Source organism: Poecilia reticulata, chromosome 2 (genome assembly GCF_904066995.2).
Source record: "Poecilia reticulata chromosome 2, P_reticulata-male-v2, whole genome shotgun sequence".
Lineage (NCBI taxonomy): Eukaryota > Metazoa > Chordata > Actinopteri > Cyprinodontiformes > Poeciliidae > Poecilia > Poecilia reticulata.
Window position 1 is genome coordinate 19,598,899 of NC_088831.1, and position 22,888 is coordinate 19,621,786.

Sequence of the window (22,888 nt, forward strand, 5' to 3'; positions counted from 1 at the left end):
TGTTGTTCACCTGTTTATTTTCTGAAATCACTTTTCCTGCAAAGTAAGAGTGTGCAGTTTATCATTTCATATGCATAACACCAGTAACTATGATGTATTTAGCTTCAATGTACATTGTACTTCTGAGTGTACTTTGAGACTCTTACCACAAGGGGGCAGCACACAAGAGATTATCAGCTTCATCTTTTACTTTTCTTTTGCTTTTATTGTGTATTATTCAAGTGTAATTTCCATTTTTCCAGGAATCTAAACATTCTCTATACACAGACTTAAACAGCATCAATGCCTTTTTAAAATGAGGGTTTGTAATATACCTTTAATTATATTATCATGCCCATCAAAATCAGGAATGCGAGAGAAGAGCAACATTCAGACAAGGTAGATTTGGCCGTCACCTCAGATAAACCTTCATATTAAATATAACTACAGAGATTACATGAAGCAGCAAAAAGAGACAGCCTCTTAACTTAACCTCTAACAGAAAAATCATATTTAAATAATCCATTTCATTTCTTTACAAGTCAGAAAAAATAATTCTCTTCAAAATTATGTCAGCACTGACAGCATAACCCAGAACGAAATTCAAGAAAATCTCCGTTTTGCAGTTCCTATAATTCTCCCCAGATTAGTTGACAGTGAGTCTAATCTAAGTCCAGCTTAGTAAAAACAGAAACACTGGAAGCAAAGGGGAAACTAAACGCCTCGTTGCATAAACAAAGTCTGATTGACCCACATCCTGAACCAGATGATTGACAAATCAAACAACCGCAAAAACCTTAACTCATCTCTGAGTCAAATATTCAAGATGATCCTCTTTAAATCTGACCATAAACATTTATCAATTTCAACTACAGAGAGTTTCCTATAACCTGGATTATCTTTCAATCAGTTCAGGAAACACACATCCACATACGGCCAGGAACTTTAGCCTGGAACACGGCGTCATTCATACGACCCAAAGGCATTTTTACATATCAGTAACAGTCGCTGGGAATGTTCAGGTTTTTTCTCCTCAGTCTGTACAGAGCAGAGATTTTTTTCTGGTTGTAAATCTGGAGAGCAAGCAGAGAAATTTGACTAATGTAGAAATTTCATATTTCCTGGTAAGTAAGCTAATAAATGAGGCACTGTGTTGCACTTTAACTGTTAGCTTAGCTTGTTTTAAACAGAATGAGATCACTGCCCAGTGATATTAGTGAAACTTACACTAATAGAAGAATGCACCTCTCCTGAGTTGCACCTCAGGAGAGGTGCATTCTTCCTCTCCTGAGCTGCTTCTTCTGTTTTCGGATTCCAGTCTGCTAGCTTTCTTGCCAGACGGCCGTCTCTAGTCCCAGTTGGACACCAGGTCTCCTTCGCTCGTCCTCACCGCACCAGCTGATCCATCAGAGCCTCCGTGGCGGCGAGGAAACAAGCTTCGAACTCCTGGTCTGAGAACCGTCCCACGGATTCCCGCGCTGCGCGTTTTATCTCCAGCTTAGCCGAAGGCGTCAGCGCCAGGATGATTTCCATGGCCGCGGCGTAGCTGTCCTCGCTGTCCGCCAGGAAGCCCGTCTGCCTGCCCTCGTGCGGCACCACGATGTCCAGCTTCGGGCCGCCTGACTTGTGGGCGAGGACGATGGTTCCTGCGGCCATGCACTCCACCACTCCTGGAACGACAGAGACAGGATGGACGTCTAAACCATAAAACCCGACTTATCCTTCAAAATAACAGCATGAAATTATTTAAAGACAGAAATCAGGGTTTCTGCAGGTTTCACCAACTCAAATGTTAGACTTTTTAAGACCATCATGAATGGAATGTAAGACCTTTATCTCCACAGAAATGTGCAAACATCGTCCAGCCAACCGGGGATGAACTTGCACTAACCCAGGATAGAGGCAATCAAGTTAGCTTGCTAGCAAGTGTATTTTAGCAGCTAGTTAGCGGGAGCCTCAACCGCCTCGAGTTACAGAACATAATAAAAATCTCTGCTTTTGCCTGACAGAAAAGTCCTGCAAATACACAGAATATACGAGATTAACTCGTTCAGCCAAGACAAAATTTAAGACTTGTGATTAATTATTTAAGGCCAACTTGCTTTTTAAAGGAATTTCAAGGCCTTAATTTTAGGTACATGAATTTAAGCGTTTTTAAGGATGACAACCTGAGAAACACGTAACTGATGTTCATTGAAAACAAATACGACGTAGATAGTTATTATCCCAGTGAGGTAATCTAGATTTCTTCTGCTTTTTATGCATTTTGCTTTAGAATCTTCACTTCCTCATTAATACTCCAGAATAAAATGTTGACATGGACAATCTATAAAAATTCAGAAACAGCTTTCTGTTTTTATTTTTTTTACCTTATGCAAGTCAAATCAAATTAAATAACCTTAAATAATCTGAAATGATTAATCAAATTGTGATTAATTGATTATTGAAATAATTGTCAAATAATTTATTAATGGATTAATCATTAACTGGAGAATACAGACTCAAAGAGCAAGAACTAATTCCTGGAAATCTCTTAGACATTTTTGCTACCAATTGGTTCATGTAAACAATAATCAGCAGATCATCCCTCCACCAACCTCTCCGGTCTTTAGACGTGTATCAAATACTCATTTCCCGTCATGCTAACACAGACTTGGCCGTTTCTCGTGTTCTCACCGATGCCGAAGTGTTCGTTCCACATGGTGTGCAGCCCGATGGTGGCGCTCACCAGCTCCCTCTTCAGCTCGTCGAATGGAACATTGAGCTTGAAGTCGACGCGGTCGGAGACGCCGAGCTCCTGACAGAGGCCCCGCAGCATCAGCACCCGGTCCTCGTCTTCCTGGTTCCTGCAGCCGCCAATCAGCACCAGCCGCAGCGCCTCCCGGCCCCCAGGCCCGTCCCCCTTCCTGTCCAGCAGCTTGGCAAACGCTCTGACTTGTAGCAAGTGGTCCTTCTCCGGCCTGAACTGACCCACGGACACAATGGAGTGGCACTTTGTTTCTCCTCCCGCTCCTCCTCTCCCGTCCTCTTCGGTCCCCAGCTCCTCCCAGCCCTCCTCCAGCTCGTCTTCGTCCTCCTCCCCCTCCAGCGGGACGTCCAGGAAGGCCCTGACGTCGCACGGCGGGTACACCACGCTGGTGCGGCCAGGGCAGCGCCACAGGGCCAGGATGTGCCCCAGCGTCCAGGTGGAGTTCACCATGACGACGTCGCTGCAGGAGCCGGCCAGGCCGTAGAGCAGAGCGAAGAGGCAGTAGTACAGCACCTTCACGGCGCTCAGGACCGGGTTTCTGGAGATGAAGTCAGCGTTGTTGAATCTGAAGTTAAAGGTTTGGGGTAAATATGTTAAAGTTTCTGCTCAGAATCAGAGAACGTTTCATTAAAGGGGCAGTATGCTGTATTTTTCAGCCACATGGAATCATTTTATAGCACAATAAAGTAACTGTTACCTTCCTATGACTTAAAAGAAATTTGACTGTAATTAATGCCTCTGTCTCTTTAAGAAGCTCCTGCTCTTTCTAAACTGAGCCTTCAGGAAGTAACAGAGTAAAGATAATAAAACGAGCTAAAAACAAGAGCATGATTTCTTTCTTTGTCTTAAAAGAAACTTTAAATTTTAAAAATGGTAAATTAAAAAAAAAAACTGACAGCTTGATCGGAAATGTTACTTTTGACATTTTCTGCACTTCTTCCACGAGAGCATCGATAAATATCAATAAATTTGAAAATATGTCTAAATACAGTTACTGTGTGCAGCTTGTTGATATTAATCATTTTTAACAACCTGTTTCAAATGAATGTTTTTCAAGAACAATGTGTGTTTGTGGTTTTATGAATGATGTGTCATTCATTCACACCCATATAGTTTTCTTGAAAATAAGCAATAGTTTTTTTAGGAGGAGTTTTGTTACGAAGGCGGAGCTACGTCCAGCCGTGGCAGCTGAATGGTTGCTACGGGAGATTAAAGGATTTCCCAAACATTCATGAATCAAAGCAACACTCCAGGTGTGTTTTTGATGAGGGAACAACATTAAAACTTGATGTAAAGCTGAACGGTGATCTTTACCTGGGGTTCCTCTCTCTGACCACAGACAACATGTCCGTGCTCACGGTGGGATAGTGGACGTAGCTCGCCACCTGGCAGCCTCCCAAGTAGCGGAAGATTGGAAGCGTAAAGGCGTAGCCCATGGAGTCGACGTACAGGTCAGGAACAAAAGCTGTGAGAGCTTCCCACCCTAAAACACACACACACACACTCCTCTGTTAGCTGCTTTATCTTACCAAGAAGAAGAAAAAACACCCAAAGATCCAGAAAGGCCTACGCTTGTAGAAGCACAGATTACTAGTCGATTGACCAGAACCGACCCTAAAACTGAGCCGTGGATCTTTTTTACTTTTTCTAAACCCACTCAGCACGTTTTATATTCATGTCTTACCGAGGAACATGGAGCCCAGGCTCTGTCCCAGCAGGGTGAAGTGAGGGTACGAAGCGGCCTCCACCAGGCCGCGGTGACGCAGGAAGATGAAGGTGACGGGTCGGGGTAGAGTTATGTTGAAACGCTGCCGGGCCCCCTCCAGGACCTGCTCACCAGTCACTCCCTTATCCCCCGTGTACACCACAAAGGAAACATTGGGGTATCTGGAATAATGGGGAGGCAATGGTTGCCATAAGTTCTCCATTTTTAGGTTTTCAAATATTTAAAAAAAAAAAAGGAAGATGAAGGAAGACAGCAGACGGGTCAGGGAGACGGTTCTGGAGAAGTTTAAAGCAGTTATCTTATCAGAGATCTGTTCAATCCATCGTTTAAATAAGGAAGGTATATGGCACAACCACAAACCTATCAAGCATCAGAATCAGTTACCAGGGCAACTGTCAGACAAGCTCTTACTGACTTTAATGGATGAAAACCTTTGAGGAAAAAAAGCCATCAGCAATGCCTGAAGGAAAGCGCCCTTATAAAAATGAGATCATAACGAAATGTTTTGACTCTCTGTAGGTTTGTTCAATGAGAGCATCAATACATAACAATACATTTAGCAATATGATTAAATGCAGTTACTGTGTGCAGTTTAGTGATTCAGATTAAATTTCTCACTAGTGTCCTAAAGAAACTCATTACAAATGGGGATGTTTTCTAGTGCAGCATTTGTGTTTCTCTATAATATATATTACATATAGATACCTAAAAAATAAGTAATCTCATCACTTTTGTTGTTATCACAAAAGTACCATAAAATATCAGGATCAATTTTAAGTCTATGTGGACCACCCCTATATGAGGAGGTTGAAAACTGGACATTACTGAGGTCTAAAATAGATTATTATACTCAAACAGGATTATGGGTCGTGATCATGAGGTGCTGTGACGCAGACAGGTCACCGAGACCTGACACTAGTTTGCTCTTATCTCCAGTTGTGTAAACAATTAAACCTTTGCTTTTAAAGGTTTCGTGGTTATCTAGTGGCCTCTTATTGAACAGCAGCAGGCAAACAGGCACTGGAGAGAGGCGAGAGGGAAAACCGGGACTCGAACTCGGGACAACCGCATCGAGGACCGTAGCCTCTGAACACGGTGCCACCTGAAACCTTTAAATCAGGTTCCTGTCAGTGGCAGCACGGAACAGATATTATCTAGAGAAAAGGATGTGGCTGGGCTTTATTCCGGAGCACTGGGTTACCGGTTCATGAGGGCCCTCAGGGAGCACCAGAGCACCCGCTCCCCGCCTCCTCCTGCGTTGCAGTACGGGTGGAAGAAAGCCACAGCCGGGCCGCCGTCCTGAGCGCGGCGGGTCTTGCGGCGACCCTGCAACCACACGCGGAGCCCCAGCAGAACCAGGAGCAGCAGCAGGGTCAGGGCCAGGCTGAGGTAGACGCAGGGCATCACCAGGGACCACAGCAACCTGCGGCGGAGGGAGACGGAGAGCTGAGAGCAGAGCGGAAGGAGTTCACCTGAAACCTGTTTCAGTTTGACGTTAGCCTGCTACATGCTAGGCTAATCTTAGCACTGTCCCCTCAATTAAATTTTAATCAATACATTAATGCATTTCTCTCCGACACTTTCTTTCTATATAATGCTATATTTTTGGTATAAAAAAACAGAGCATTGTACCTCATCAAGTCGCAGAAGCACAGAGAGAAGTGGTGATGTTCGTGTCCTGCCATTTTGTCAACACAGCTTCTGACGTGACGCCACCTGTCAGCTGATCCAGCCTCCGCTCTCTGATTGGCTCAGCGTTTTGTTTACCTGCACGTCATCAACATGTGATTGACTACTTCTGCCCTCCGAGGGAAGCAAGCTGTGGTTCACAGCTGTGTTAGACAGTTTTTATGTACGTCACCACATTTAATTAATTCAGAAGCAAAAGACTGAAAGAAAAAAAAAAATCACACTTAACAACCACTTTGAAAGTGTCGCAATCTAGAAATGATGTGACGAAAAAGGGAACCTCCATCCTTGGTGCATTTCTTAACGTGAACCAGTGGGTCATCCAGGAAGCGGCCTATCAGAGTGATCTGAGCTTATGACGTCATAAAAAACAGTCAATTATATTCCAAAGAGACATTAAATGTCGCTACTCATATCATCAAAGTGTCTTAAGAGTGGTTGTGGCTGGTGGCCAAGAAGGATCTCCAGTAGCAGTCAGTTTTGCAACCCATCTGAAGAGGCCTCTGACATTCATGCGGTCAGGAGATGTTGGAGTAGGTGCATACGACCGTGTATTTGAAAAGTGAATGTAAATTAGCACTAATAACACCTGAAACTCCAAGGATTACATATTATATCATGCCAAAACTGAATGTTCTACAACTGAACAATTGACAGTTTCATCTGCTAATGGAACTACAACTTTTTCCATCAATATTAAGGAATTATTAACTTAAAACAAGCTCCGATATTTTGCTGAACTTGGTAAAATTTTGTATTTTTACAGTGAACATGGCGAATTTACTATTTTCTAGTTTTGTTTAAGTTTTACTCAGAAAATTAAACACCAGTGTACAATACAGAAACATAACACACTGCAATCATAAATACCTATTTAGCTTTTTTGACCTAAAAGAAAGAAAAAAATCACTGGCAGTTTTTTTGACCTGTTTCCATGGTTACAATCATGTCTTTATTCATCTATTCACTAGTAGATGACACAAACTCACACTCTTCATCTAAAGTTTCATCTAACCATTCTTTGTTTCTGTTTACTATTTTTTAAATAATTTTTTTTTATAATTAAAATGTAATTCACACTGTTGCTTTTTCAGTTTTCTGCACAGATGCCATCTGTTCAGACGGGACAACATTTTATTTCCATAAAACTGAAATAAAATGTTTGGTGATGTTTCACCAGCCAGATGTCAAACCCACGTGGCATCAAGGAAATAAAATACTAGTATTTCTCAAAAAAAATTAAAATATTGTATGCAAATGCCGTATTGGAGGATGATTTCGCTCCATGTTTATGAATAACTTATTCACATGTGATTTTAACTGCATTTCTTATTCAATGCAAACTCTGCAATTGAGACTTTAGCGAAATATCAACAAAGTTTTGTGCACATTTGTAATGGAAATAATGCAGAATGATTTATTCCAAGCATGCATTCCTTATAATTCTGATGATTATGACTTGCGGTTAACAAAAACCCAAAATTCACTAAGACAATTTATCAAAGCAACCTGGGCTTCATTACTCCTGGTCCCCTCCACGCCGCACTAATGCAGCAAACCCTGCAAAAAGAAGCTCCAGCCTGGCACTGAGTGCAGAGAAATGTACAAACCTTTCAGAAGGCCGACTTTTTTCCTCAAGACATCAGTTTTCATTGATTTTAGGTTTTTGAGACACTGAAGTTTGGGATTTATTTACCTGTAAGCCATAATCATTAAAAAAAATAAATAAATAAAATAATAATAATAATAATAAAAAAAGCTTGATCTATTTTACTCTGTGTGTTATGAATCTCTATAAAACAACCATTTCCCTTTCTGAAATGACAGGCAAGAAATATTCCACCTTCTACTCGGCCTGTCATGATGAATTCTGCTGGACAATAAATCGTAAGAGAAGTTATCGCAATAAACGATAATATTGTTTTTGAGACTATTTTCAAGTAATAAAAGGTAAAGGCATAATAATGCAAGAACGCATTGTCAAAGATCACAGAATGTTAAATTCTAATGAAAACTTAACACTGGAACTGGAAAATATTGTAAATATCGCAAATAAAACAGGAACAGCAAATAAAATGAATTATGGAGTCTGCAAAACAAAACTGTCCTTCAAAAAATGAGACCAAAACACCAGACTGAAGACTTTTATCATCCAGTTTATGGTAGAAAAAGAGAAAAAAGAAAAACGATAAATTGTGCAAATGAAAATGATCGAGTTCATTTTAATTTATCGCGCGATTCTTTGATTTATTGCGACAGGCCTACCCGTCTTTTACACAACGTTCTACTTTTCAGACAGTGAGATGTTGTCACCAGAGCCCCACGAAACCGACTGCGGAGGTCACCTGAACTCGCAAGCCCGCGCTCATTGCCATATAAAGACAAAAGCTCTTTGATTCCTGTTTCTAAAGTGCCGCATGTCACTTCCTTCCTCGTAGATTTGAATAGATGAGCCGAGGCCCCTTCAGACCGAGCCGATTCAGAGCGCTGCCTGTCGAGCGGTGAGCAGCAACAGGAGCCGGACGGACTGAAAAAAGCACCCGCTTCACCTTCCAACCCCCTCGCCTCGTCTCTCAGGTAAGGTGGCGGAGGTCGGATCAGGTTCGCCTCGCATCCGTTTGGGCGCCTGCTCAGGTATCAGGTGAATTTAGAGGAAGTAACTCCTCTGATGAAAAGGCAAAGAAGGGGGAAACTCTGGAGTCTCTGTGACTTTCTGTAATCCTTACCCCGACTTTCTGCACAATTAGTTATTTTTGCTTTAATATTTTTGAAGAAGCTGCTCTCATGCACAACAAGATGCACTGGAAAACTGCTCAGCGACTGAATCGTTTAAAATGATTCAGCCGCTGCTCATGTATAAGTAAGACGACGAGGGCACATGGAGGTCTAAGACGAGAGGAAGGAGCAGCTTGAAGCGCTGCAGTTAGCAGGAAAGGAAGTTTGTGGTTAGCCTCGCATCAACTGAAAAAAAAAGAAAGAAAAAACTCCCCCTGAGGCAGCGTGGGCCTACAAGAAACATCGGCATTTGATTTATGATTAATAAACCTTCTTGTTTCCTATAAGATGACCAAACCCATGGAAGCGTAAACACGTGTGTGACACGGGTCTGGGAGCTGCTCTGCTGTAATCCGTGCAGTTTTCTGCACACTGAACCTCTGCTGATGGCTAACATGCAGATTCAAATATTTATTATTTCTGAAAAAACGGTGCAAAAAAGGGTGCAGATGGAAGTCATTTTCCCCTTTCTCCTTGCATTTTCACTGACGCGTTAAGATGGCAGACAGGAAGCAGGTTAAAGAAATAAAAAAGTGCAAAGTGTTTGCTGCGGTCTGAGGCAGGAGAGGCGTCACGTAGACACAAAACAGACTCTGAAAACAGTCACAAATTTGTTTGAAAAAAATAAATAAATAAAATATTGCCCAAAACTCAAGAGACATCTCATTTGAGACTTATGTTTTCTTCTTCTGTGGTGCATTAGTGGAGTTTATGAATGTTAGCTCCCCCTGCTGCCTGCTCCTTTAAAAAAAAAAAAAAAAAAAAAAAAACAATAACTGAAAAATTATTTAAAAGCACAATTGTCTCAATGGAAGAGGTCGTCCAAACAATGTGGGTGTCATTTTATAGTAATGTTGATCTAAGGAAGTTATTGGTCACTTTTTATTCAGTTTCACGGAAAAACGTTTGTGTCTCGAGTCAAATATTCCTGGAGACGAGCACTAATGTCAAAGTGAAAATAAACGCCTGATTTGAAGTAACATCTACCTCCTGTCAACATGCAAACTAACTGTACAGATCTAAAATCTGAGCTCCTGCAACTTGTTAGCGTTTTAGCATCAAACTGTTATCAAATATAGAAAATTCAAAACACGGGACGCGCCTCCTGAGATAAACATGAACCTTTTATGTTTCTGACTTCATGAAAAACTCTTTTCAGCAGAAATAACCAAACAAGCTTCTGATTCTGACATAACATGCTCATGTTCTGGTTTTGCATGCAGAGAGAGGAGATGCAGCAGGAATATGTTTTTTAACGTAAAGGTGAGAACAAAAAAAGGTGTGAATTTCCTGCAGAATGGCAGAGTAGCTCTGCAGAATAACTACGATTCTTAGCAACACAGGAAGGAAGTTTTAAGCAGCTGCTTTTAAGAGCTGATAGAAATCTGTACAGGCTGCGCTGCATGTAAAAACGGGAGATAAACGGCAGAGGAGCCATAATCGGCAACAAAACTCACACTTTAAATGTCATCTACCGTTTTGGCAACATGTTAAAAGTCAGTGAGAAAACGGCAGAAAAACTGGTCAGGTTTGCAGTTCAGCAGAGCCAAGTTTCATTTCTGCTTCCAATCTGCTGTCCGCTGCAAGAAACAACTTCCCTGTTTTCACTGCCTCGACGTCTCATTTTATAACATTTACTTTTCTTTTACTGCTGTTTAAACATCTACCTTTGCACAAACTCAGACTGCACCGGAAAGCACGTGACTAAAAAACAACAGGACTTCACCATATTTGTAATCCTTTATGGCTAGTTCTCTTTTTTGTTTGGCCATTTTAGCATCTTGCTAACTCATGTTATACGCTAAAATGTCTCTTACAAATACAATAAAGTCAACAGAAGCTTCTCTGACAGCAATGTTTTAACAGGATATCGTTTCAACAGATAGAAGCACTTCCTCTTACTAATCTAAAATCAGTTCTGTTGGTGTGAACCATCCAAGCCGTCGTCGGTCCAAAGGAAAGCTCAGCAGCTCTCTGGGTTTCAGTGAACTGCTGAAGAGAATAAGACCCGGTTCTCTGCCTGAAGCTTGTTGTCTTGACAAACAGGTTTCTGTCCTCAGTGGGCGTCGATAGTCTGAATAAATGAGGCGTTCATGAATACAAACTCCAAACGTTTAGGTCAGTCCGCTGGTTATGTGTGTAGTTAGTTTCAGTGAACAGCAGCTTAGCTACGTCTCTAAAGAACGGCTTAACTGAGAATTAAAATATGAGCAACACCTTCAAGTGGGAAGAGATTTAATATTTCACCATCTTTTTTTTTATTGTTTCATCATCAGGCTCGTCCTTCACTGCAGAGGAGCAGGAAGTTAAATCACTGACGCCTAACGAGCTCGAAGTCAATCCTTTTGTGGTTTAAAATGTCCTGCGAACTGCCAAAAACCAGATCTGCGAACACACCGACGCGTTCGGGGTGAATCATCACACCCTAAAATAAAATGTTCTGCATGTCATATGATCATCGCTAAAGCAAATGAAATGTCACTGGTCTGACCTTTTCCGTTTTCTAGGGAAACAAAAATACCTTCATGAACTTTATGAATGGTTTCGTTTGAGTGAGAAACGTGTGTTTATCTGTTCCGTGGTGAAATAAATAGGAATTCGTCCTTCGCCACAATAAACAAAATGTTCATCTCCCTGTCTAATCTTTTAGCCACTCTTCTATGGCCTCATGATGGCTTCTTTCTTGAATTGGCTAATAATCGTTAGCCAACTCAGAGAGTGACTGAATAAAATCCTTACTGAAGCTCAGACACGTTGATTTAGAAGATGAGTTCAACCAGAAAAAACAAATGAATGTCAGCTATTCCACATCCACTACTCAGCAGAAATATGGTTTTGCTCCAGTGTCTGTTGCAGATCGAAGCTCACAAACTCAGCATGCGCGTCTTTCTTTCACTGGCCAAGACTGAATATCTGCATCTTTGACCGGCTGAAAACACTTCAGCACCATCAGCTGCTGTCAGGATTCAAACTTTCTTTTTGAAAGTCTGATCTTATGTTTTTGCTAACCTCAGGTTTTATTTGATTACAAAATATTAAAAACATATTCAGGTAAAAAATGAAGAAAGAAACAGAAAGACCTCCTGAAGTAGGAATTATTAGCTTATTATTATCCGTTACTGACTGAAACTGGATAAAGCTTTTTATTTTTTTGCCCTATTCATAGTTTTAATGTCATCATCAATAAATGCACAACTTATATTTCTTAGCTTGCTTCCTTAGTGTTTTAGCTAACATGGCTAATCCCAGTTAGCTAATGTTACGTAGCATTAGCTGCAACCGACTCTCTGGGTTCATCTGCTTCAGTTTGCTACACTTTGACTTTCTTAAAAACAAAAGGTGTCGTTCCACTGTTTTGGCTTTAAGTTACAGCTAATTTACTTCATATTTACCTTTTAACAGGATTCTAAAAAAAAAATTTCTGAGTGTCACAAAAAGCAACCCAAGTAGTGCAGGTGCTACTTGCACCACAGTATAAGAAACATGACTGTAAAAGAAACATGACTGTAAAACCCTGCAGTGACCAAGCAAATTATTATTCTGACAGTAAATTGTGAAAGTTTTTGCTAAAGCCTTTTTAGCAGTAATAGTCATGTGGTTTTTGAATGTTCTTGTTTCTCACTGGAGACTGAAAGGTTGTGTTATTAAAAAACAAAACATCTCAGTCCACAATATAAATGAGGGTTCTTCTAACGTGACCCGTTTAGGGGAAGATCTGAGTTCGTCTGCTGCGTCTGTCCAGTAGGAACTCTTAGGTTATCATGCAGATCTTGTTGTCTGCACAGCAAGGAGATATAAAGAAGTGGTTGTTTTTCAGACAGGAAGTGCTGCAGCAGGGGGAAGTTTCAGAGTGGCAAAAGTGAGAACTATGAAGGCTTTGCATCACATCACTAAATTAGAAGATCCGATCATATTGCTTCTGGCCTGAAAGACACCTCCGCCTTATGGAAACGTTTTGTCTCTTCTTGGGTCAGTTTTAGGGTCCAGTTGCCAACATGGCCGCCACAAAGATTTCTGCCGAGGAGCTGGAGGAGCTCAAAGAAGCTTTCGCCAAAATTGGTAAGAGAATCGTCTTTGTTGTCATTTCCTCTTGTGTTTTTGATAGAGGAAGGATGAATGAGGAACTGCTGCTGGTTTTCTCTACAGCAAGGCCATCTGTATGATTGCTCCGAACCTTAACTGCTTCAGTTTTAAGAACAGATTGTAAAATATACATAGCACCACACTTAAGAGTCCTTCTCGTCTCTCCGTCAGACGTGGACGGCAACGGGTTCATCAGCAAAGATGAGCTCAACGAGTTGTTCAGGGCCGCCAACCTGGCTCTGCCCGGATACAAGGTCCGGGAGATCGTCCAGGAGCTGACCAAAACCAGCGACAGACTCACCTTCGAGGAGTTCACCGAGGTCAGCTGGGTCAACGGAGACGTGCCTTCAGTCAACGAGTGTCCAGTCAGCTCATTTCTCCTGTTCTGCTCCCTTGGTCCAGATGGTGCACGGTCTGAAGAGCAGCGAGGTGGCCAAGACCTTCAGGAAAGCCATCAACAAGAAGGAAGGAATCTGTAACGTGGCAGGAACGTCGGAGCAGTCCGGCACGCAGCACTCATACTCAGGTAAAGACAGCTGACGGTGGCGTAACTTGAAAATGGAGGTTCACCTTCTGCCTTGAAAATGCAAAATCAACAAGAAAACTGTTTTGCTTTTAACTCAGAATTTGAATACCATCAAGTTAATTGAACAACAAGAGACAATTTGTCTAAACGTTGTTCTTTAAGTTCTGATAAGGTCATCAATGTTGAATTGTGTTGTTTTAGCATAATACTGTCATTGAAACCAAACAATTATTCTACAAGATGCAAAATTGTCCTTCACTTTGTGTTTTCATTCACACTATCAAGTTAAAATAGTTTCAATTAAATTCTTGATTCAATTTCCATGAACAACATATCTGACTGCATCTTATTAAACATCACATCAAAGCATTCAGTTTGAACAGGGCTCAAACAATTTGGGAAAACATTGTCCTCAAACACTGCAAACGGACAGTTGGTTTAAAATGAATATTTACCTTAAAATACAGAAGGGCGTGTCGTCGCGTGGAGGGGTTCTTGGAGCGCGTGCAGCTACAGACCTGGACGCGGCACTCGGCACGTCTCCCCCTCTTCTCGTCAGATTACTGTTTTTAAAAGAGACAGGTAGTGCAGTTCATCGAGAAAATACGCAAGAGTCGAAGCGTAGCGTGGCGCTAGCGCAGTGGTTAGCGCGAGATAAATTCCTGGACGTGGGTTATCCTGAATTTAACTTCCGGTCTCGGTTCCTTTGCCGGACGTCAGTTTCCGTAATACTCTCTGCTCCCTTCCTGTCGGATTACTGTCAGATACAGAGAGATTGATTAATGCCAGAAAAAAATGTAAACAAAAAAAGAGCATCTCACTCAGAGTGCAACACAAGATACTAAAACCTGCTGCTAAATACCCTAAAAAAATAGTTCCCACCTCCTCTTCTTTCATTTAAGTGCTAACTTAAAAGCCCTCCCTACTTAGAGATAGGACAAAATTACCAAAAAGTTAACAAAACTAGCTACTGTAAGTTATCTTTCACAAACTCACACATTTCAATTCAAAATCTAAAACTCACATGATTTATTTGACTTACAGAGCAGAAGTTAGTCCACAACAGAATGCTGTTCTAATGTTTTACGGTGTACTCTACAAACTACACCATTTTGCTGGCACAACTAAAAACTATTTATTTTTTCTCCCACTCAATAAAAAAACTCAAGTTGGATTTTCAAAGAGGAATTCAAAGAGGTTCATTTATTTTCAGCGTTCTTACACATTCTACCAGGTCTGCATCAAATCAGACTCCAACAGATGATAAAATTGATTGACTTTTTTTTTTTTAATTAATGCCTAGCGGAATGTGTGTGAATGTGTTGCTGAGTGTTTTGATCCTGTGATGACCTGGGATCTGATGAGGTGTGATTTGTTTGGTCCACAGAGGAGGAGAAGGTGGCCTTTGTGAACTGGATCAACAAAGCTCTGGAAAAGGATCCGGACTGTAAGCACCTTATTCCCATGAATCCCGACAACAACGACCTGTTCACCGCCATGGGAGACGGGATCGTCCTCTGGTAACTTCCATACTTTCAATTTCCTTCACTTCTCTCAGGTTGTTGGGTCAGAAATGGGTTAAAAAGATGCGATCGCAACCATGTTTATTGGCTTAAATCTGCTCCATCTCCCCTGTTAGCAAAATGATCAACCTGTCCGTCCCAGACACCATCGACGAGAGAACCATCAACAAGAAAAAGCTCACCCCATTCACCGTCCAGGTGAGACACCTACGATTGCAAACTCTAACATTCCTGCAGGTCGTCTGCATGGCCGCTGAATCTGCTTGTTGCGCGTTTGGGTCTAACAGGAGAATCTGAACCTGGCTCTGAACTCTGCGTCAGCTATCGGTTGCCACGTGGTGAACATCGGGGCTGAGGACCTGAAGGAGGGCAGGCAGCACCTGGTCCTGGGTCTGCTGTGGCAGGTCATCAAGATCGGCCTGTTCGCCGACATCGAGATCAGCAGGAACGAAGGTGGGTGTTCGGATAGAGCCGAGATTTAAACTCATGAAATTTGTGACAGAAAAGCACCCAAACATAGTGCAGACTTCTAAGTCTTCAGCATAGAAGACAGGAAAGTCTGAGGTATAATTGTTACGGTTTTACTGGTCTGTGCAGCACTGATCGCTCTGCTGCGGGATGGTGAGAGTCTGGAGGACCTCATGAAGCTTTCCCCAGAGGAGCTGCTGCTGCGTTGGGTCAACTATCACCTGGAGGAAGCCGGCTGTGGAAAGATCAACAACTTCAGCTCCGACATCAAGGTGACAACAAATACATCTGCTCCAAGCACACATACACAAAAGTGTTTATGAAACTTCTTCCATTTTGTTACCCCACAATCACAACTTCACTGGATTTTATGTGATAAACTGACACAAAGTAGTGCCTCTACCGTAAGTGGAAGGAAAATTACTCATGTTCGGTATCAATTATAAATGGGTTATACAATCCATCTGTTAAAAACTAAATAAGCTAGCTTGAAGTTGTTAAGTCTGGGTTAACTTCTTCAATCGGGTTTATTCCAGGACTCCAAGGCGTACTACAACATCCTGAACCAGGTGGCACCCAAAGGAGACGAGGATGGAGTTCCTCCCATCGCCATCGACATGTCAGGAATCAGGGTGAGATTTTATCTGCCAATCAGAATTGTTTGTTCCGGAGAGAAGTCCCACCTTCCTGACGCCCCGGACTTTCGTTCACATCTCTGCAGGAGAAAGAGGACCTGAAGAGGGCCGAATGCATGCTGGACCAGGCCGACAAGCTCGGCTGCAGGCAGTTCGTCATGCCCGCCGACGTCGTCCGTGGCAACCCAAAGCTCAACTTGGCTTTTGTTGCCAATCTGTTCAATAAGTACCCAGCTCTGAAGAAGCCAGAGAACCAGGACATCGACTGGAGCTCCATCGAAGGTTCGTCTACATCTTCCAAAGACCCGGGTCTCCTCTGTCGTTTCTTACTGTGTGTTTTTTTGTGGGAAGTTTGATCAGTTTTTGCCTGCAGGTGAAACCAGGGAGGAGCGAACCTTCAGGAACTGGATGAACTCTCTTGGTGTCAACCCTCGTGTCAACCATCTCTACGCGTAAGAAAGCTCTGTTAGGCATCCACCTGTAGCCTGCTGTTAACCACAGAGACTAATGGACAGTGTGTGTGTTTGTGTGTGTGTGTTACAGCGACATTGATGATGCCCTCGTCATCTTCCAGCTGTATGAGAAGATCAAAGTACCAGTAGACTGGGACAGAGTCAATAAGCCTCCCTACTCTAAACTGGGCAGCAACATGAAGAAGGTACAACAGGAAACTTCTGACTTGAAGAAGACTTTCTCTCTGTCCTTGGACTTGAACTAACCATCTGCTGTTCTGGTTTCCAGCTGGAGAACTGTAACTATGCAGTGGAGCTGGGCAAAAAGGAGGCCAAGTTCTCTCTGGTTGGCATCGCGGGTCAGGACCTGAACGCAGGAAACCGAACCCTCACCCTCGCTCTGCTCTGGCAGCTCATGAGGAGGTAACCACTCATTCCCGTTTACACATTCATTTAGGGAAGATGTTTCCCATCTGAGTGTCCAGATCCATGGGACTTATTGAAGACCAATGCCATAGAGAGAAAATCCAACCTAAATATTAATAGCTTGATCTTCCTGGAGTAACTTTAGCTTTTATTGGTACTGCTTGAATATTCCAGTACTCTTGGACGTTTCATGGAGATTTCTTTTAGCCCCAGAACACTTATCTTGATACACACAAGGTTCATCATGTTCATCATGTTCATATACAACATGCTGTATATGAAGTTTATGTCCAGGGCTGTAGGCTTGTCTGCCTTCCACAGGCCCTGAGATCCTTATTGGATGGTATGATAAACTCTATGAAACACCAGTAAATTCAGTGGGATTCTGCCAAAAACTGGTTTTACAACAGGATACAATGTGGAAATCCATGGCAGGATTACTAGGAAAATGCTTCACCAGACAGGAAATCTGCCTTCTTCCAAGGCTAAATCAGTCCTAAAACTTAAAGAGAGGACCCAGGACTAGCTTATCTAGTGAGACCTTAAGAGCATTATAGGAGACCCAATGCTGGCCTGTTTTTAAAAAGAAGTGAAACAAACTATTGACAACAGTGGTATCAATATTTGTGCCACCTGTGATTTTGTTGCAAGAGGTTTGGTTTGTGGCATCATCGCTACTGCAAGAAAATATGAATGTAGCTGAGAACTTTTTACACATCTTTAACTAGGGGTGCCATCTTTCCACTGGTTGTTGCGTCACACCTTCATCCGTCCGTCTCTTCCTCAGGTACACCCTGAACATCCTGGAGGATCTGGGTGATGGGCAGAAGGTTGTAGACGACACCATCGTATCCTGGGTCAATGGAACACTCACACAGGCTGGAAAAGGCACGATCTCAAGCTTCAAGGTAAATCACCCAAGCAAGTCATCCTATAGGTCAGGAATTCTGGGTAATATGACACTGTAGCATGAAGATCGAGTTTCTTTTTACGCATTATAATAGATGGTGGTGCTGTTCACCACATAAACGTTGTAGAGGTTGAACATTTCCACTGAACATTGAACAACCTCAGATGATGCCTGTGTGTGTGTGTGCAGGACATGTCTATTAGCAGCAGTATGCCGGTTCTGGATCTGATCGACGCCATCCAGCCCGGATCGATCCGATACGACCTGCTGAAGACCGAAGACCTCACAGAGGAGGAGAAACTCAACAACGCAAAGTATGAACACGAGTTTCGCACTTCAGATATTTGAGCAGATTTAGATGAGGAAACAGCTCCAGAAGTCTCAAGAGTCGGGTCTAGATTGGTTCCTGTGTTTCACCTAACCTGAGCTGCAACACTGTCATCAGGTACGCCATCTCCATGGCCAGGAAGATCGGCGCCCGGGTGTACGCGCTGCCCGAGGACCTGGTGGAGGTCAAACCTAAGATGGTGATGACGGTGTTCGCCTGCCTGATGGCACGTGGCATGAGGAGAGCCTAAAGAGACCGGACGAAGCCTTCGCCGTTTGCCTGGTGAACCTGAGAGCGAAGGGGAGGAGCAGCACTCATCTTTTCTTCTTTAAGCAAGGAGGCTGTGAAACTTTACAAAAACAGTTTGTTATACCATTTTAAACTCGGACAATATCTTAAAGACATAAAGCACCTGTACAGTACATACAGTTCAACAATAATCCAACCCGTCCCAGTGTCTGATCAGCTAATCCCCAACATAAATTAGAGGCTTCATATTAAAACACAGTATTATTTATTTGTGTTTGGGTCAAGTTGATCTGAATTGTCAGTTTTAGATGCCATATCATGAAGAATTTCTGCTTCCATTTCATCCCACTAAATCTAATTTCTAGTAACAAAGCCATAATGCTCTGTAAATGTGAATGGATTAGCCTTCTGTTCATTCCATGTCTACAATAAATAAAGCGATTGTTTTTATTATAACGTTGGTGGCGTTTCATTGACTTATCCTGACGTAAAGAACTGAAACCTCACAGGGTTCTGGTCCGACATGATAAAGGCCAATCTAGGAAAGTTAATTGTTACTATGGTTACGTGTTAATGGACAGAATATTAACCAGAGACTGAGAAAAACTAAAAGTTTAAAAAGATATGCATGAGATTAATTTTCACCTAGAAAAATGAAGTTTGAGTTTAAGAATGAAATCGCGACAAACTAGCTGGATTAGCTCCGTGTTAGCTAGCTAGCACAGCTGCTACACCACATTCTGCTAAATAACAAATTATATCATCTTTACTGTACCTCCGTTTCCGTCATCTTTTTATTCCTTGAGCACCAGGTAATTTGAGCCGTTTTGAATGATGATTACTTTTGTAACTTACAAAACTTACCTCACTCAGCAAAGCGAGCAACGAGCAATGTGTGGTAAACGGGAACAAACAGCTGGGCAAAGTGTTATTTTTAAATATTAGCGGAATTTCTTTTGCCATTCCGCTAAATTAGTGTAGATTTTTTTTATATTAGAAAATTATTTTTATAACCTATTAGTTTTTTTTCTTGGCCCTTTTTTATGGCGCCCCTTAGACTCCTGTCGCCCTTTTCAAATGAAGTATAGTGAAGACTGGCACTAAGGTGATAAGTCGTCTCTTAGAAAACCTTTGGAAGGTCGTCAGGGTTACAAAACAGCAGCCAATGAAAGAAAGGACCATATCGGGCTTCAGTGTCTCCCTGCTTCACTAAATCTGATTTAAATAATTAAATTACTTCTGTTGAGACGCTTTACCAAGGTCGAGAAAGAGTCACACGCTGTTAGACAAAGGCCCATAGTAAAAAGTTACATGTTTGATTCTGTTAGACACCAAGGTCCATTTCTCACGAAAAAGAAACGTTTTCCCAGGCCACAGAGACATGGTGTGATTTCAGGGAGTGTCTTCAGTCCATATAATCAGCTACCCTCCTCTTTCTCCTCAGACGCTACAGACTTTTTTAGAAACTCTTCTCGGATGTAATGGTTAAAGCGTCTCCTTTCAGCGCTGAAAGTGAATAAAATAAGTAAAGTCTGAATGCTTTTCTTGGCTGATTTTATGCTCCGTGTGTCAATACAAATTATGATTCATCGATCGGGATTTCCATTCCCAACAGTTGGTAGCAGAGGATGGTTTTGTGTTGACACATGAGCGGAGATTGGACTGGCCGTTCAGGCGCAGGCTTTCCGGAACAGTACTCTGGTGTGGGGCCCACATGAAAGGTAAGGACATTTGTTCCTTAATATACACCATTGTACTGTTTCTCAGGTCTGTATAAATTTCAGTTATCAGCCGTTGTCTGTACTGTTTCCCAGGTTTGTCTAAATTTCATACATTTCAAATTCATGTTTAACTGTTCATAGGAGTATAGACAAGAAAAAGTAGATTTAGGTGTGAAGAAACAGTAGTTTTTAGGTATGAAGAAATAAAGTAGTTTTTAGGTGTGGAGAAATAAAGTAGTTTTTAGGTGTGGAGAAATAAAGTAGTTTTTAGGTGTGAAGATTTAGGTGTGAAGATTTAGGTGTGAAGATTTAGGTGTTAAGGATGATTGGCTTGCAGTGGGAACTGGCCGTCCCCCGCTTTTCCTGGACGCGGGAAAAGTTCAGGCTAGGTTTTGTCGGTTTTATCCTCGGGGAGTACTGCCCTCGGAAAAGAACGCGGTAGCCAATCAAGGACTTACTCAAGAGACACAAAAAGTGTTGAGAGGGTCCACCATAGGATAAGATGGTAATAATATGAAATAAGGTTGATCGCGATCTGATCCTCTATAGAATAAGAGTTGAAAGAGGACAAAAATAAGAGTTGAAAGAGGACAAAAATAGGAGCTGAAAAGCGTGGATCCATTTCTGTGTAAAGCTGTGTGTGTCTGTCAGCTGTGTGTGTAAGCTTCTGCCGCTGAGCAGCCGCTATGTGTTAAAATTTACTCTTTTCTGTTTATGGTAATGTGTTTTAAAACCATGGTAAACTTTGGGGAACTATAATCAGTGGGAGGTTTTTGATTTTATCTGTGGTTGTTGACAATTCTTTCTGCTGCGTTTGATTTCCTCGCCGCCGTGCGAGCAAAACAACAAAAAAAAAAGAGAGGTGATTTTTGAAACCTAAATTTTGAGCCGAAAAAGATGGAGAGTGAACTTGAAAAGGAAAAAATACGATCCAAAGTGGGGCATCAGGTCATAGATTACACTCTGAGAGCAAATAGAAGCATTAATAACTTATTTGGCAGAGCATGATGAATATCAAAATAAGGGAAAAAGAGAAAAACTAAATAAAAAGGATAGAATACCTGGTGCAGATGAACGGAGGCGACCTGTTAAACAGACAGCCTTCGGGGTAATACTGGCAGGAAGGAATAAATGACACTAAGGGAAACTGATTGGAACTAAACTAATCTGGCACAATCCACTTTTTTCACATGTGGTAAAATTAACTATATGAAAGATGAATGAAATTACAAAACAGGTAAAATTAAAACAAAATAAAGTGACATCTAATGTGTTGAAGTTTTTGAAACTCAGCTTAGCTGTAGAGGGGTTTAAATTTAAACTTAATGAAACTTGAAAAATTGAGGTTTATAGCAACTTGAACTTTATCATGGACTAAACAATATTTTCTCTCTTATTATCTTATCAAAAACAGGATTTATTTTCATTTGAAACTTGGTCACCTTAAAATACATAAAGAGGGAACTGAATTGGTAAATAAATATGAGTATGTGTTTGAGTCAAAGGGGGATTATGAAACAGCTCTAGATTCAATTAAATTGGTTGCAACATATTCTTGTCTCAAAGACAATTAATGATTCTAAATCTAAATAATTCGGTTACCTCATTTCAAAGTGGGAAATAATACATTTGAAAAGGAGTAATCACATTTCAGCTTTGGTTTAAAACCAGATAGCTTTTATTACGAGACTGTTTCATTTCGTTTGACGTGTTTTATTTTCTTTTCATTTTTATTAATATGATTGTTGTTTTTATATTCTAATAACAAAACTAACTAACTTACTAACTAACTAACTGCTGCTTTCGAAACACATGCGTGTCTTGGTAGAAAGGCACAAATTGGATATGATGAAACTTCTAAAGTGGATATGATTATGTAAAAACAAACTGATTGGACAACAATGGGCTCACAACACTTGGGTGCCTTAAATTTTGATTGAATTGATGCATAAATTCAAGTCCAACAGAACATTTGATTTGAAACGCAATGACATCTTACAGTACTGCACAATATTTGTCTACATTTTTTTTTTTCTCCTCTGCCACAAAAGAAAAATCTGATCAATTTTTCTTTTGTCAGTTCAAAATAAACATTGACACTTTTAGGAAAGCAATCCAAATTCTGATCTGAACTCTTTAAAATAATAAAACTTTTGGCCTTTGCAGTACAGTTTCAGTTGGACATTTTAGAAATATGTGCAGAAAAGGAATCTGAAAAATATTTCTGAGAACAATAGAAATGTTGTTGTCAGAAATGTTTGTTTTCCATTTACATAAGAAAACAAAAGGGGGAAATGGTAAAAGATAAACATAAAACTTAATAAAGATAAAACATTTCTGATAAAACTTTACATTTAGAAAATCTGATAGTCTACTTTCAATTCTAGATAGATGATTTGGAAAACTTGTGAAACCCTGTAAAATGTTTGTTTTGGAGAAAAGTAAATGCAAAATCGCTTTCAAATTTTTAAATTATATCAACAGGGGGTGGAGAAGAAATAGACTAATTCCTAGTCGGTTTAAAGATACGGTTAATTATGAATGTATTCATTTGACATTGGTATATTGTGAGTTCATTTAATGAGCTCTTATACTGGGCCTTCCTGCATGACTGAAATACAGAGTTATAGAGAAGCTCTTACTAAATTA

General features: G+C 41.2%; 2 protein-coding genes and 1 long non-coding RNA gene across 5 annotated transcripts; 1 reads left to right on the forward strand and 2 right to left on the reverse strand.

The window, feature by feature from the left end:
* Positions 1-178: 178 nt before the first annotated feature.
* LOC103460209 (GDP-Man:Man(3)GlcNAc(2)-PP-Dol alpha-1,2-mannosyltransferase-like) lies at positions 179-6,241 on the reverse strand. Its single transcript, XM_081599683.1, has 6 exons — positions 6,087-6,241; positions 5,656-5,877; positions 4,413-4,615; positions 4,043-4,211; positions 2,656-3,293; positions 179-1,649 (listed from the first exon to the last, which is right to left on the reverse strand). Exons 1-6 carry the CDS (start codon positions 6,137-6,139, stop codon positions 1,366-1,368), a joined length of 1,569 nt encoding a protein of 522 aa, XP_081455809.1. The 5' UTR covers positions 6,140-6,241; the 3' UTR covers positions 179-1,365.
* lcp1 (lymphocyte cytosolic protein 1 (L-plastin)) lies at positions 4,065-18,974 on the forward strand. The gene is made up of 17 exons (XM_081599675.1): positions 4,065-4,179; positions 8,582-8,720; positions 12,893-12,977; positions 13,173-13,321; positions 13,404-13,527; positions 14,915-15,047; positions 15,167-15,248; positions 15,338-15,503; positions 15,648-15,790; positions 16,055-16,150; positions 16,240-16,435; positions 16,527-16,605; positions 16,697-16,811; positions 16,895-17,028; positions 17,819-17,939; positions 18,131-18,255; positions 18,387-18,974. Exons 3-17 carry the CDS (start codon positions 12,914-12,916, stop codon positions 18,517-18,519), a joined length of 1,860 nt encoding a protein of 619 aa, XP_081455801.1. The 5' UTR covers positions 4,065-4,179; positions 8,582-8,720; positions 12,893-12,913; the 3' UTR covers positions 18,520-18,974.
* On the reverse strand, positions 13,301-18,455 carry LOC145548764 (uncharacterized). 3 transcript variants are annotated; one of them, XR_014084762.1, is made up of 3 exons: positions 18,364-18,455; positions 13,983-14,284; positions 13,301-13,578 (listed from the first exon to the last, which is right to left on the reverse strand). It is a non-coding gene; the product is annotated as an uncharacterized LOC145548764 (long non-coding RNA). The 3 variants fall into 3 exon arrangements; XR_014084760.1 differs by lacking the exon at positions 18,364-18,455 and having other exon boundaries at positions 13,301-13,574; positions 13,983-14,449; XR_014084757.1 differs by lacking the exon at positions 18,364-18,455 and having other exon boundaries at positions 13,983-14,449.
* Positions 18,975-22,888: the final 3,914 nt, after the last annotated feature.

What these genes read in the sequence shown, in the direction of transcription:
- LOC103460209 (XM_081599683.1), bottom strand. Translation starts at nt 6,139, where the DNA reads ATGGCAGGACACGAACATCACCACTTCTCTCTGTGCTTCTGCGACTTG. An exon ending in TGCTTCTGCGACTTGATGAG is followed by an intron (nt 5,878 to 6,086) that starts GTACAATGCTCT and finishes CCTCCGCCGCAG; the next exon opens with GTTGCTGTGGTCCCTGGTGA. An exon ending in CTGAGGGCCCTCATGAACCG is followed by an intron (nt 4,616 to 5,655) that starts GTAACCCAGTGC and finishes CCATTATTCCAG; the next exon opens with ATACCCCAATGTTTCCTTTG.
- lcp1 (XM_081599675.1), top strand. Translation starts at nt 12,914, where the DNA reads ATGGCCGCCACAAAGATTTCTGCCGAGGAGCTGGAGGAGCTCAAAGAA. An exon ending in AGAAGCTTTCGCCAAAATTG is followed by an intron (nt 12,978 to 13,172) that starts GTAAGAGAATCG and finishes TCTCTCCGTCAG; the next exon opens with ACGTGGACGGCAACGGGTTC. An exon ending in TGGGCAGCAACATGAAGAAG is followed by an intron (nt 16,812 to 16,894) that starts GTACAACAGGAA and finishes TCTGGTTTCCAG; the next exon opens with CTGGAGAACTGTAACTATGC.